This window comes from Octodon degus, unplaced genomic scaffold (assembly GCF_000260255.1).
Source record: "Octodon degus isolate 3935 unplaced genomic scaffold, OctDeg1.0 scaffold00416, whole genome shotgun sequence".
NCBI classification, from domain to species: domain Eukaryota; kingdom Metazoa; phylum Chordata; class Mammalia; order Rodentia; family Octodontidae; genus Octodon; species Octodon degus.
Genome location: NW_004524992.1, coordinates 411,557 through 428,188, shown reverse-complemented (window position 1 = coordinate 428,188; position 16,632 = coordinate 411,557). Strand labels below are relative to the sequence as shown.

The 16,632-nt window shown below is 35.4% G+C and overlaps 1 protein-coding gene across 1 annotated transcript in view; it reads right to left on the bottom strand.

Annotated features, from left to right (window-relative positions):
- The window catches only part of Tmlhe (trimethyllysine hydroxylase, epsilon), a 171,814-nt gene that overhangs the window by 36,327 nt on the left and 118,855 nt on the right, over positions 1–16,632 (bottom strand). The window contains exon 2 of the mRNA XM_023708618.1: positions 2,956–3,145. Within this exon, the coding sequence (XP_023564386.1) occupies positions 2,956–3,136 (181 nt within the window). The 5' untranslated portion in view covers positions 3,137–3,145. The remainder of the gene's footprint in view (positions 1–2,955; positions 3,146–16,632) is intronic.

The following is a 16,632-nucleotide window of genomic DNA, read 5'->3' as shown; positions in this document are numbered from 1 at the left end:
GCCGCCGCCGCCGCCGCTGGTGCACCTCCCGCTCCCCCCGCCCCCCGGGACGCTGCCGCCTCCTTTCCATAATGGACTTTCCACAATGCACCCTGGCGCCCTGGGGTGCCCTCTCTTCCCTCAGCCTTCCTCCCCGCCCTCCTTTACACCGACTTTTAAGCGAGCGGACAAGTGCACCCTTGAAAATATTTTTAAATTTTCCTTGAGACTGTTTACTCATGTATTATTTATAGGCTTAAAGTTTAATTTTGAAATATTTGGCACTTCTGCATTTTTCCTGTTACTGATTTCTACTTGATTCCATTATGGTCAGAGTACATCCTCAGTATGTTTTAAGATTTTGTAAAATCTGTTGAACTTTGTTTAATGGCTCAGAATATGGTGTTTTATGGAAGATGTTTCATTTGTACTCCAGAACAAATAGTGCTTTTCAGTTTTTTGTTTACTATTACTGATCTTATGCCCGCTTAATCTATCAATTACTGAGAAAGAAGACAATTTTGTCTCTGCAATTGTGATTTTATTTCTGCCAGTTTATGCTTCATGTATTTTGAAAGTCTTTTATTAGGTGCTACATATTTAAGATGGTTACATACTCTTTTTCTCATGTCTTTGACAATGAGCCCTTTAGTACTATATAATGTACCTTTTAATCCCAACCTTTTGTCTGAAGTTGTTTTGTCTTATTTATTTATTTTTGCGGTACCAGGGATAGAACTCTTGGCCTTACTTTGCCAGGCAGGTGCTTATGCCACCAAGCTATATCCCGGCCCTGTGTTTTGTCTAAAATTAATAAAACTATTACTGTTTTTTACTAGTATTTGCATAATATTTCTTTTTATAACCTGTAAATTTACAAATCTGCACAAGTCCTTTCCCATTGTGTACTTTTGATACCTTTGTTACAAATCAACTGATCATAAACAAATGCATGGATTTTCTTCCAGTCTCTCTGTTCCATTGGTCAGTGTGTGCATTTTTTTTACCTGTACCATGTTATTTTGATTACTATAGTTTTGTAATTATATTGAAATTAGGTAGTGTGATACATTTAGCTTTGTTCTTTTTAGACACGATGCTTTGAGGATTTGGGGTGTATCATACTTTAGATCTAGAATGTCCTCCAAAAGTCTCCTGTTCTGAGCTAGGGCTTTTGAAAGGTGACTGGCTTATGGTGGTGCTATATTCATCTAGCCCACTGACGAGTTCATAGCTGACTATGCTGTTTGGAAGTGGGGCTTGCTTGTAAGAAGCAGGTCACTGAAAGCATGTCTTGGAAGGGCATATTCTTTTCTCAGTTCCTCTCCTCATTCTCTGCTTCCTGGTAGCCATGTGGTGAACAGTTTTCCTCTACCTTATCATACAAGCCATAATAATGTTCTAAAAGTTGTATGTTCTCAGTAAAAATCATATGTTGAATTGTGAATTTTGATCTTTTTCTGGGTCAGCAATATGCAGTACAACAGTCTCTCACCAAACAAGACAATGGCTCACAGATTTCGGTCAGCTATATGATTATGAGAAGAAAGGATAATCTACCAGGCATGTCCAACCTGCAGCCCAGGTCTTATGTAAATCTGGAGAGCTGGAAATGGGGGACTCATAAGATCACACACTTTTATTGTTATTAAGTGATTTTTAGTGATATTTTTCATGACTCAGTAGCAGGGTGCTCAAGCAGATTGTTTGGGCAACAGCGGAAGGTTGTGTGGAAGAAGGGGCAGTGTGTGGCACTCTATTGTTAACTCTGTCTCTTGCACCTGCCACACAGTCAGTGAAATCAAAACCTACATATATCAGACATTATATGAACTTATGCCATTTAGTGGATATATGTTATAATAAAATACAGCAAAATAAAGTTCTACTTATATACATTAACTGAATTATATAAATTATATGTGGCTCAAGGTAATACCTCCTTACTCAGTGTGACCCAGGCAAGCCAAAAGTGTAGAAATGCATGTTCTACAGTGTACTAGTTGATTAGGCTATAATGCATGGCCAATTAGGTATATTAAGTGTATTTTCAGCTAACGATGTGTTTATCAAGATGTAACTCTATTATTATAAGTCAAGGAATATCTAAAGGGTTATTGTAGATGTAATTAAATGAAAATGAAGTTACAATGTATTAGGGTAGGCTCTAAATCCAATAAATGATCTTAATAAGGAGAAAAATCTGAAGACACAGGGGAGACAATGTGGAGAAGGAAGAAATCGAAGGGAATGGATCTAAAGCTATGCCAAGATCTGTTAGCAACCAAGAAGAAAGGAGAAAAAAAGATTTTCTCCTAGAGTAGTAATGGTGAACATTTTAGAACTTTCATGATACAAACAGCCCACTGTAGCACACATGCCGTAGGTTCCCCATCACTGTCCTAGAGGCTTTGAGGGGGTGTAGTCCTGTCAATACCTTGATTTCACACTTCTATCCCCCCAGAACAGTAAGAGAAAACATTCCTTTTATTTCAAGACATTTAGTTCATGTGAATTGTTGCAGAAGATCTGGGACTCTCATATGCAGTATAGCTGCCCCTACCCCCTACTTAATAATTTCTGTGGTTGTGAACTGTCTAGTGTATGCCTTTGAAACCTTCTCCCTTGTATGCTGAGATTTTGTTTTTGCTTTCTTTTTGTGTTAAATGATACAGGGAAATGGAATTTGACTGGAACAAGGTAGAGTTCCCCACCCTAGTTGGGTTGGAATTTCAATGTTGCCTTGTGCTATTTTTGTCTTTCTTAGAACTTTCAGTATCAACTTGGAAATAAATAGTTAGAAGTTCTCTGAACTCAATAGGAAATAGTCTCAGCACACACAAAAGTATTTGTAATTGAACAATAAAATGAACAGTAAAATTAACACTACTGAACTGTATGTTTACATGTTGAAGATAATAAATTTTACATTTTTACCATAATTTAAAAACATATCTGTCTCAACACATCTCTTACCAAAGTGATCTTCATGTTGCTGCCAAGCACAATTCAGGGATTTGGAGGATGTATGATGCCAATGGATGGGTAGTGAAAATAAGCTTTTGAAGTTGGGCTGTTGAAAGGTTTCATGTGTGACTCCTCCCTTCAGCAAGTGCCGGATCTGGCTTTGCAGATGGGACAACCTGTGGCACCACATCCTAGAAAACTGGGCAGTAAGAAAAGAGAGTAACAATAATAAAGTAACTTCCATGAGGTCATAGCAATAATACTATGGATATAACTACAGAAAAATTAGATTTAACTAATTCAACTAGAGAAGATTAGACAAAGGAGAACTTCCAAAAAGCAGAGTATGTTGAAAGGAATTAATTTAGCTTAATATCAAGAATCAACAAATGAGATTATAATAAATTAGAAAGCTATGCAACTGCAGAAAATCTGAGTAATTCTTGATGTGAACCTATTTAATGACCCAATGAACATGCAGTAAGGTAACTAAATTAAAAAATTCCAATTTTGAGTGGATTTATGGTACATGTATGTGTGTATGCTGATGAAGGTAGAGGATTTCATGTTGATGTGGGATAAGACCAATCCACATACACAGAAGTCATGAGACTTAATAGAATTTACTGATGATTTGGGAGCATGCTGAAATAATGATTAATAAAATTGAGTACTCATATTAAACTTACTGAGATTTTGTTGAGGAGACAATAGAAAAGCCCCTAATGAAATCTGGATTGCATTTCTTTTCTTCACTGATTCTTGTTACTTAACCTCCAACCTATATGTATTACCTAAGACGGGGGCTAGGAAACTAGGGCTCATGATTTAAAAATGGATTCTACAATGGATTCTTGTAAATAAAAAAAATGTAAGATCAATATGAATATGCTCTGAAAAGCCTAGAATATTTTTATCTTGTCCTTCAAAGCAAAAATTTTCTAACCTTTGGTCTAACACTCTAAATTTTTAAATTAGTGCATGTTTATAATATAAAATGATAACATTAATTTTGAGTAACTGCTACATATATATGATGTATCTTAATCGTTTATAATCTCTTAACCCTTCTCCCTTTCTTTCTGCATTCCCTAGTCCTGTTCCCCATCTCCAAGAGTATACCTATTAATTTTTCATAATCTTTTATTTTATTCATTCATTTATATTTTAGGTTTCTAACATAAGAGAAAGCATGTGATATTAACTTTCAGTGTCCGGTTTACTTCACTTAGCATGCATGGTCTCAAATTTCCAAATTACATCCATTTTCTTGCAAATGACATGACTTCATTCTTTATATATATTTCCAGAGCTTAGTTACTTGGAATTGTAATGTCATAAACATGGGCATGCAATTATCACTATAGTAGTATGATGTTTTTAGTTGGGGGGGGAGATAAGCCCAAGAGAAACATAGCTAGTCAAATAATGTTTCTATTTTTAGTTTTCTGAGGTATTTCCATGGTGGTCATAGTGGTTTATATTTTAAGTAACAATGTAGAAGGGTTCTTTCATCCCTACTTTTTTATTTTTCAGAACCGGGGATTGAACTCAGGCCCTTGCACTTGCCAGGGAAGCACTTATTCTACTGAGCCATCTCCCTGGCTTTCCTACATTCTTTTTTTGGGGGGGTGGGGGGCACTGGGGATCAAACTCGGGATCTTGTGCTTGCCACACAGGTGCTTGTGTTGCTGAGGTATCTCCTTACCACCCCCATCCTTACAAGCATTCACTGTTGGTGTGTATATTTTCTTGATGATGCCTACTCTGACTAGGTTAAGATAGAACCTCAGTACTGTTTGCTTTTTTTGTGTTTTCCTAATGATTAAAAATTATTAACCGTTTTCATGTACTTATTAGCTATTTGTACTTTTTTGAGAAACATCTATTCAGCTCATTTGTCAATTTTGATTGAGTCATTTATTTCTGGGGGCTAAGTTTTTTGAGTTCTATATATTTTCTAGACGTTAGTCCTCTATCAGAACAGTAGATGGAAAATATTTTCCTGTTCTGTAGGTTGTCTCTTCTCTCTGTTGTTTCTTTTGCTATACCCCAGCTTTGTAATTGGATATAATCCCATTTGTTACTTGATTTTCTTTGCTGTGCTATTATATTCTGTACAGGGAGATTTTTCCTGTGCTTATGGCTTCAAGTGTTTCTCCTATAGCTTTTTTCCAGAAGTTACAAAGTTTTCATTTTTATATCTAAGTCTGATCCATTTTTATCTGATTTTGGTACAGGGTGAGAGATATGTATATACTTTCAAACTTCTGCATGTGACTATTCAATTTTCCCAGCACCATTTGATAAAGAGACCACCTTTTCTCCAGTGTATATATATTTTTAAATTTATTTTGTCCAATCTTTATTTTGTGAATCTTTTTCTTTGTAAAAAAATACTTTTTAAATGAACATACATACAAATTTATTGTTTACTTATTGTCATGTCCTTCTCTTTTTTCATTTTTTAACAATTTCTTAGTAGAATGTATTTGCACAATTACATTCACTGTGGGGAGTTGGTATCTGTACATAACATATATTAATTCTTTATTTAATCCCTTCCTTTTCCCTCACCTTCCTTCTCTCTGTCTTTTTCATATGAAATAATCCAATTTGTCTACGTTTTACTTTTGTTGCTCAAACCTTCGAGTTGAAGTCCAAAAGAAATCATTGCTCAGAACAATGTTGTGTAACTTTTCTCCCCAAACTTTATAATTTCAGGTCTTATGTTTTTTTGCCATAATTTTATTGATAAACAAATAGCAATGAGACAGTTTCAAATCAAATCGGTAGGGCAGTTTCAATAATTAACACACTGCATACATTCTTCTTAGTGGTTAATTGCTGTACAAGATGTGGACTTGATATCCGATTTGCAAACACCGTTAGAACAAATCATTCTATTCATTAAGAGAATGTAACTATATATCTATTCTAACCACTTTGAATACACAGATACAAAATGGACATTCATCTATATCCCCTTTTTTTGTTATGTTCCATTATTTGAATATTATAGGTGTGTAAACGCAGCAAAATATTCTAAAAGAGTCCAGTAGCTGATAATAGTATTGGGTCTTCCACTTAACTAGTGTATATTTTTGGCTCCTTTGTCAACAATCAGTTGGCTGTAAGTGCATGTGTGTTTTCTGTACCTTTGGTTCTATCCCATTGTTCTAGATATCTGGCTCTTTGTTGTTTCAGTACCATGTTGTATTTGTTATTATAGCTTTGTAGTATAGCTTGATATCTGGTATTTTGATACTTTCAGCTTACTCTTTTTGCTCATGATTGCTTTCACTATTATAGATCTTACCAGATTCTGTAAGAATTTTAGGATTTTTTTCTAGTTCTGTGAAGGTTATTGGTATTTTAATAAGCATTGCATTCATCTAATACATTGCTTTTGTCAATTTTGAAATTTTTACAGTATTAGTTCTTCTGACCCAAGAAAAAGGGATACCTATTCATTTTCTAAAGTTGTCTTCAATTTCTTTCATCAGAGTTGCATAATTTTCAATATAGAGCTCTATGATCTACTTTGTTAGGTTGATTTCTACATATCCAATTTCTTTTTGAAGCAATAGTGAATGACATTATTTTACAGATTTTCTTCTCAGTGGATTCATTATTGGTGCAAAGAATGAAATTCATTTTTGCGTTGGAGTGTGTGTGTATGTGTGTTTTTTTATCCTGCCATTTTGTTGAATTTATTTATCAGAACTAAGAGTATCCTGGTGGAGATTTTTCAATTTTTCTTGCAGAGAATCATATCCTCTGCAAGTAGCTTCTTTTCCATAGATTTTATATTCCTTCATTGTTCTGAGTTTCTGGCATTTTTGGCTACAATGTGTCATGGGGAAGTACTTGTCATATACAATTGTGATTCGAAATGCCTTCTCTGGGTGCAATAGACATTGGGAAAAGGAAACTAACCTATTCAAAAGGAAGGAATTACTGAGTTGAGGAGGACAGGAGAGGTAGCGAGGGAAAGAGATATATCTGTATATTTAAGCAGGATGGTTTGAACAACTGCACTGTGGATTTATGCTGCTCTGTGGAAAGCAGTTAATGCTTAATTTGTTTTGTCTCCTTTTTTAAATTCTTTGCCCTTTTTCTCTTCTTAATTTCTTATATATTTCTTTCTTCTTCCAATTTTACATGCATATATCTGGTAATATGAACTAGTTTCAAGTCACTTGCATTACAACAAATACTGTGAAATTCGTATTATCCTGTTAAGTGAAATTCTATATCACTTATAATTTTTTGATTTTAATACTATTTTGTACTCTTTAAAAAATTTAAAAAATGCCTCCTTTATCTGAGTATCCATTTCATTTCCCAGATTTAGAAAACTTTTGGTAATAATTTCAAGGAATAGATCTTTTATGCTATTATTCCATTAGTCTCAATGCTGAGACAGTCCTGGTTTAAGTTTGTTATTTTACAGTTGTCTAAACTTTTTATAGTTGTATAATGTACAGTTCTATAGTCTATACATCATTTTTTTTATTCTTACTGCCTGATTTCTAATATAGCCCCTTGTCTTCAAGGTGACATCCTGACATCCTCTCTTCTGATTCATTTTGCATACTGCTGAGGTTTTCTATTGAACTTTTAATTTAACTTGCTAAGACTTTCATTTCTAGGATTTCTTCTTGGTTTCTCTTAGCCCCTCTTAACTGTTTTATGGACAAGTCTTTCAAAGTTGCATTGTCGTGCTTAATCCATCAACTGCTTATTTGTCTTTCATCTCATCAATCATTTTAACTATCAGTGCTTAAAAATTATTTGTCTTAAATTTTATCCATTTAAAAACCTGTGAGATCAGCTTATTAGAGTTAGGAATTTTGGAGGGGCCTGCCTATTAGCTCAGTCGTTTAAGTGCCTGCTTAAACAAAGCAAACAGGATGCTGTGGTTTGATTCCACAATCCTCAAGCCTTACCAGACCTGCCCTGAAGGCATACTGAGCCAGCAAGGGAGGGGGACACTTCTGAACTTTTGGTCAAGCAATGGCCATGACTCATCCACATGGCTGACAATGACAAAGGATGTGCAAACTGCGGTACAGAGTTACAGCTTAAATCCTGAGGGTACTTGACTGACCTTATCAGATACAAAAGTTACATTTCTTGTTATATAGGACTTGCTTTATCTTGGTTTTAACAATCCAGCAGAAAAGTATAAAAACGAGTTATAAAAAGTAAAGCCAGGGGCCAGGGAGATGGCTCTTGCCTGGCAAGCACAAGGGCCTGAGTTCAATCCCTGGTTCTGAAAAAAAAAAAAAAAAAAAAGTAAAACCATATTAATAGGCTGAGCTGTGAAAGGCTCAAGTTAACAACTTCTGACATTGCCAGTCATACAAATAACCCACTACTATTATGGACTACTGGACTATATTGGATAATTTTGCTGAATTCACGCACCTACAATATTTGGATGGCATTGGAATACACATCTCTAACAAAACTAAACAAAAAAGGGGATACAAAGGAAGGACCATGTTGTATCTGCATACACAAAATAGGATAGATATACAGCTACTTTTGCTTAATTCAGTGAGAGGAATGATTTGTACTAATAGTATTTGGACAGGATATCATGTCCGCATCTTGTACTATGAATAACCACTAAGACAATAACAATATGCAATGTACTAATTATTTGAAACTGCCTTATTAATCAGTTTTGAAACTGTCTCATTGCTATCTGTTTCTCAATAAAATTAGTAAAAAAAAGTAAAGAGCTGATAGAGCATGACTGGGGAAAAAAAAAGAGGAATTTTTGGAGGCATCCTGGTCCCTTGTTTTCTCATGATCTTAATGTTTTTTCTTTGTGTTGAAGTTTGTGTATTATTTAAGATGGAAAGCTACACCACCGCTGTGGATTTCCCTTTAGTAAGTGGCTTTCTCCTTCTCATGAGCCCTTGAGTTTGGGTATCACTTCACATGAAAGCATTCTGTCAACCTATTCAAAGTACTGGATTAATCCACAGCACTGCATTATAAGGAGGAAACAACTACCAGTAATATCAACATGTAAATAACCAATCATATATCAACATATGATTTAAAACTAGCTTTGGCAGTTCTCTACTATTTCACCAATTTAGGAAACAAGATATCAAACATCTTAGGCATAACATGGAACAGGTATTTTTAAACAAGAATTGATATGTTGAACTTTAAGTCCCTACAGAATATGATGAAAAAACATTTAAAAAATTAAAATATATTTTAAAAATAGGCATAAAGAATTATATAATTCTTATGTTTACACATAAGTCCAGACATTCAGACAGATAATGAGGTTAAGCTTAACAGCCTAGGTTGTATGGTAATAACAATAAGCTTCTCTTCTGGAGGGTTAACAACGTAAGTTTGCAGACCAAAATTAGAGAAAAAGGAGGACTGCAAGGAAAGCCAACATGTAGGCCCTAGCCTGCCAAGGTCAATTAAGACTCAGGACATATGAGAATTGTACTGTAATGTCATGTAACTCAGTAGTGTCCCAAATTTTCTGATCAAGGAGATTATGGAGCCAAAGAGGAAAGTGATCAATGATGTAGAGTGTGCCTAAGGAGAGTCCCATGGAGAGAAAACATTCTCTCAGGCTTTCACAGACAGCACATTGGCCAAGCAATGGCCGTGACTCATCCACATGGCTGACACTGACAAAGGATCTACAATCTGAGGTACAGGATCTCAGGATAAATCCTGAAGGGATTTCACTGACCTTATCAGGTCCAAAAGCTACAACTCTTGTTGCATAGGTCCTGCTTTACCTTGGTCTTAACCATCCAGCAGAAAAGTATAAAAACAAAGTATAAGAAGTAAAGCCATGCTGTTATGTTGAGCTGTAGGGAACTCAGGTCAACAATTTCTGATACTGCCAGTCAAGAGGAAGACCCAATACTATTATGGACTACTGGACTATTTTAGAATATTTTGCTGAGTTAACACACCTATAATATTCAAATGACAGAACTAAACAAAAAAGGGTATACAGATGAATGTCCATTTTGTATCTGTGTATTCAAAGTGGTTAGGATAGATATATAGTTACATTCTCTTAATGAATAGAGGGATTTGTTCTAATAGTGTTTTTAAATAGGATATCATGTCCGCATCTTGTACAGCAATTAACCACTAAGAAGAGAGTATGCAATGTGTTAATTATTGAAACTGTCCTACCAATTTGATTTGAAACTGTCTCATTGCTATTTGTCTCTCAATAAAATTATGGGAAAAAAGGAAAAAAGGAATAGTAATAATGTATGATAGCCTAGGAAGAAAAACAAAACAAAAAAATTAAGAGGAAAAAGAAGAAAGAGCAAACATAAGTGTTAATGTTTTCTTATGTTAGGAAAGGAGGGAGGGGAGGCTTGAGAGATTATGTGGAAGGAAAGAAAAGAATGATGGGTAGGGAAGGGTATATAAATGGAAAATAAGATACAGAGAAGCTGAATCTAATTAATAAACTAGAATAAACAAAAAGTTAGAAGACCCAAGAAATAACCTTTAATATGGGAGAACATGAAAAACAAAACAAGTTAAGACACCATAGGAGCAAAAAAATAAGATTGTTATATGCAATTATATATACACATATGACCTCCACAAACACTAAAAAAGAAAAAGGGAAAACGGGTTTAATGATAATATTTATATAGAGGGGAAGGAGGGAGAAGAAAAAGAGATTTGAGAGGATGTGAGATTGGAAGACTAGAAAGATGAAAAGGGGAAAGAATATAAATTGAAAGCGAGAAATGACACAAGGAGATTGAATCCAATTAATGAACTAACAGAAACATGAATTTAGCAAAGGCTATGAAACAACCCTCGGTGTGAGAGAACACAGTGTGATGTTTTAGCCAATGACTAGCACTTGTAAGCACAAACACATATATACCTCAATAACTTCAGCCCATTTTGAAAAACAATAGAAACAACAATAATCCAGGTTGGAAATTCCTCCTTGTGGTGGTATTTTTACTGGAGTTCATCCATGGAAGCTGCCTGATGGAAAGTGGGGGCAAGTCATTACTAAAATCTTTTTATTTTCTAGTTCAGAGTGTCCACCTCAGGGCTGGCCAGATAGCTCAGCAGATTAGAGGACCTACTTATGTAGAGCAAAACAGCCAGGGTTCAATCCCCGGCGTGCCACCCACACCACTTCCAGGCACGCTTAAACGGGGACTGAGACGGGACGTGGTGGTGTAAGCCTGTAATTCCAGTGCTTGGGAGGCTGAAAACAGGAGAATCACTATGAGTCTGATCTATATAGTGAGACCCTGTAGACCCTGTACTAAGTATAAAAGAAAAAGGAATAAACAGAGTGTTCACCTCTTCTTTTATGTAGAAGCCATTTAAGGTATGCAAGAGGCTGAGGACTCTCACTCACATAGTTATTTAAGGGTACTTGGGTCCACCAGTGGCAGGACTAACTTTTCACACTCTGATTTATTCTCTTCTATATGTAGGAATGAAGGCACAGAAAATTAGAACTGTTCACTGAATCTGTCCAGGTCTGGAGCATGGGTCAAAGCTCCATAAATTTCTAGACTGCTTTTGGAGGTGTGGTTGACCAGTGTCCCACTCCTAATGACTCTCGTCAGACTGGGCAGGTAATAACTGTGCAGGGGTTGTGTTTTTAGTAGGGGCTGTGGGTGACCAGCCTTCTGTGGATCCCTGCAAGGGTACCCCCAGACTCTGGACTCCCACACACTGCATAACCTCACAAGGCTGAACTTTGCTGTCACTACCTTCATATCACCACTGTTTTGTGCCATTTGTCCTCCCAACAAGATTATCCCAGCCCATAGTTCAGTTTCTGATGAGCCAGTTGCTGGGCTCTACCTCTTAATCTTGTATTTTCATTTCAGTGTGCCATATGGTACCTATTAGGGTGGGTGCCTTCTTTCTTCTTGTAACATGGTGGCAGCTACATCTTGCAGTTACAGAAAATGTGACAATAATCTGTCCCTAGACAGTGAGAGTTATATGGTTTCTTTCCCCAATTACAAACAAATATGTTTCCTACTAGTTCTACTAAGGCAGGGCTGTGGTTGAGGGTTGGGAGAGTCTACAATGGCTTAGCAACCTGATTCTGTATACCCTAGAGAGACAAGATGAGAGTCATCACTCCTCTCTCTCTTCACTGGGTGGTAGTCAGAATTCCTCTCTGCTCAGCTTCTACCTGTGCCATCCTTCCATGAGTATGCCGAGTATTTCCTCTTGCTGGTGCATGAGAAGGAAGGGGAGAGTGCCCACCCCCTTGGAGCTACATTCATTCATCAATGGAATGCATTGCTTTAGTTGGTTTACTTATGTTTCTGGTTTTTAGCACAGAGCACTATACCTCTAGTTTGGATAATTATACCAGATTGATTATGACTGCAGCCCACATCACCCAAAACCTAATACTCAGTTTCTAATCAGACATACTCTGCTACACTGAATAACTCTTCCTAAGTCCACTCTTAAACAACTATATTCATTAATTTCTTCATCATTTTACCCAGTGAATATTTCTGTATATGTGTGTAATACATAGGTTCTTAATAATGGAAATATACACACAAATGTCCATCCTGTCTTCCGTTCAATAGGCTCCTAATCTAGTGCACAAAATAATACAAGTACAAGGTGATAATTACTACTACCTGTAATAGTTTTAAGCACAGATTACAGTAGGAGAGTACAAAGGAGAAACTGCTTAACTGTACTTGGGAAAACTGGCAGGATTCCACATAACATTCTTTCAAGAAGTGTTTTATTGTTTTTATTTTCTTATGAACTAAAACTTGCTTTTTGTTAAAGGAAAGAAACAATCTAAATAAATGAAAACTTCTTGGCCTCATTATTAGCCATTATCATATCTTCAAAAAAACAGTATCAACAATTTGGAGGACTAACTTGCAGATAACATATAATTGAAATCTCCACATTAGTCATACACACATACAATACCATATATGTATTTAGTAAAGTTTTCTCCTCTCCAACTTTCCCTAATTTCACTACTCAAATTTTGGAAAACTACTACAACCAATTTAAATCTGGAAGTAGATTTGTGAATTTCATACAACTGTCAAAGAATTAAAGGCACCCAACAAATCAACATGAAAAGTGAACAACATGAATAAAACATTTCTAAGAAAACACACTTGGTGCTATGGTTTGAATAATCACTTGTACACTCACGTTAAAAATGTGACTTATTAAAAGGTGATTGGGTCATGGGGATACTGTTGTCATGAATGGATTAAAGCCATTATTTCAGGATTGAGTTAGTTACTGTAGGAGTGGATTAGTTGTAATGGGAGAAATGTGGCTTCCTTTTTCCTTTTTTTTTCTCATTTGTTCTCTTGACAGGTGGTGCCAACCACTGTATTATAATGCAGCAAGAAAGCCTTCACCAGATGGGGCCTTTCACTCCTGACTTCTGAACATCCAGAACTATAAGCAAATACATTTCTATTTTATAATTTACCTAGTCTGTGGTATTCTTTCAACTTATTAATACATATGGTCAATGAATTTATGAAAAGATGTTTGACAGCATTACTGATAAGGTAAATTTAATCAAGCCACAATGAGCTATCTCCTAATGCCCATTTTATTGGAAAAATTAAAATTAAAATGTCTGATAATAAAGTATAGCTGTCTTAAGCATCTTTCATTAATTTATTCATAAGTAATTACATTTTCAATGCTGCTATAAATAGCTTTTTAAAATTTCAGTTTGCAATTGTTACTAGTGTATATACATACAGTTAGCTTTTCTGTTCTGATCTTCAATCTTGTGATCTTGGTAAAATCATTTATCACTTCCAGTAATTGTTTTGGAGATTTCTTATAATTTTCTATATAAGAAGTGTCATTTATAAATCAAGGTTTATATCCTCCTTTCCAAATTTTGTGCCTTGTATTTCTGTTTCTTGCCTTATTGCATTAGTTAACAACTCAAGTACCATACTGAATAGGTGCAATGAACATGGATATCCTTGCTTTTATTCTGATTTATATTATTCAATATTTCCTGGTTAAGAATGATATTAGCATAATCAGAGCACTTGGGAGGCTGAAGCAGGAGACTAGCCTGGGCTAGAAAGTGAGCTCAAGGCCAGCCTGAGCTGCATAGCAAGATTTTGTTTTAAAGAGACAAAAAAAGGAATGATATTAGCCATGTTATTAGCTTTTGTTACTGCTCTCATCAGTAGTTTTTGTCAGGCTGGAGGAATCACCTTCAATTTTTAGTTTTCTAAAATGATTTATCTGTTCATTCATTCCCTTGATGTCCTCTCCCATAAATCCTCTAACACATTTCCAATAATAATTTTAAGTTTCATGTCTGAAAATTTGAATACATGGATCATCTGAGTCTACCTTTATTGACAACTATATTTTTTCCTAAATATGGCCCACACTTCTTCATTTCATTGTGTATCTAGCATTATTTTGGATTTGGATATTATGGATGGTATTTTATGGATTGTATTGTAAATATCCTTGATCTCAACATATTTTTAGTGCTTGTTTACTGAGAGTTTTCTCTCTCATAAATGGATGGCAAATTTTGTGGGGATTTTGTGTTTATTGAGATGATTATATGATTTTTCTCTTTATATGATGAGATACTTTGATTTGTTGTTGAAGTTTAAACTGACATTGCATCTTTGGTATAAACATAACTACAGCAATGTATATTAGCCCATTATTATATTACTGGATACAGTTTTCTAATATTTTGTGAGAAATTTTGCTCTTAGGTTAGAGTGAAACGGATTTAATTTTTTTCTTTGTCATACTGTCCTCTTAATATTTTAGTTGCCAGGTTGTTCTACATTCATAAAGAGTTTGGAAGATGTCCCTTTTCTTTTACTTTCTGGAAAATGTATGACATTGGTATTAGTTGTTCCTTAATTTTTCTAGAATTTATCACTGAAGGTATCTGAACCTGAAATTTTCATTTCTTTTTTTTTTCACTCAACAGTCTCATTTCTTTTCTTTTTTTTCCCATAATTTTATTGAGAAACAAATAGCAATTAGACAGTTTCAAATCAAATTGGTAGGATAGTTTCAATAATTAACACGTTGCATACATTCTTCCTGGTGGTTAATTGCTGTACAAGATGCAGAAATGATGTCCTATTTACAAACACTATTAAAACAAATCCCTCTGTTCATTATGAGGTTGTAACTATATATCTATCCTAATCATTTTGAATACACAGATAGAAAATGGACATTCATTTGTACAACCTTTTTTTGTTAAGTTCCATTATTTGAAGATTATAGGTGTGTAAACTCAGGAAAATATTCTAACAGAGTCCAGTAGCCCATAATAGTATTCGGTCTTCCTCTTGATTGGCAGTGTCAGAAACTGCAGACCTGAGTTCCCTACAGCTCAACATAACAGCATGGCTTTACTTCTTGTATTTCGTTTTTATACTTTTCTGCTGGATGGTTAAGACCAAGGTAAAGCAGGACCTATGCAACAAGAGTTGTAGCTTTTGGACCTGATAAGGTCAGTGAAATCCCTTCAGGATTTATCCTGAGATCCTGTACCTCAGATTGTAGATCCTTTGTCAGTGTCAGCCATGTGGATGAGTCACGGCCATTGCTTGGCCAATGTGCTGTCTGTGAAAGCCTGAGAGAATGTTTTCTCTCCATGTGACTCTCCTTAGGCACACTCTACATCATCGATTACTTTCCTCTTTGGCCCTATAAAGTCCTTGATCAGAAAATTTGGGACACTACTGAGTTACATGACATTACAGTACAATTCTCATATGTCCTGAGTCTTAATTGACATTGGAAGGCTAGGGCCTTCATGTTGGCTTTCCTTGCGGCCCTCCTTTTTCTCTAATTTTGGTCCGCAAACTTAGGTTCTTAATCATGGAGAAGACAAACTTGTTGTTATTACCATACAACTTAGGTTGCTAAGCTTAACCTCACTATCTGTCAGAATATCAAACATCTTAGGCATAATATGGAACAGTATTTTTCATCAAGTATTGATATGCCGAAATTTAAGGCCCTACAGAATGTGATGAAAAAGCATTTAAAAAATAGAATATATTTTAAAAATTAGGCATAAAGAATTATATACTTCTTATGTTTACACATAAGTCCAAAATCTCACCATATACAACCGTGAAGCAGGACAGTCCCACAATATTCCTTTTCTTGTCTCTTGCGTTCACTCACCACCCCCTTCTTTTTGAACAATCATCTACCCGAGAGACAGCACAGCAGCAATGGGCACGTCATGAGAAACAGCCCATATTCAGAAGACCAGAATGATAGGCACTCCAAGTATGAAAAAACTATTACAGATTACCATCTGCAGTGCAGTTGCTTAGTTCACAGGTATCAGTATATATAGTTAGTCAGGCTGAGAATCTTTCCAATTAACTGCTACATTAAAAAATCTTCTGGAGATTCTCAGGATCATTGCCTTGCCCATCTTCTACATATCACTGTATGGCTTGGCACTGTCGTGTTTCCTAGCTCTTCTCCTTTCCCTCTCTTCATTAGTTAGTCCTCGACAGCCTGCTTTCCTTTTACCTGTATTATACCTTTCTATTTTTATTTCTTCTTTGAGTTCTTATATTAGGGAAACTATATGATATTTACACATGTGTGTCTGGTTTATTTCACTTATGAGTATAT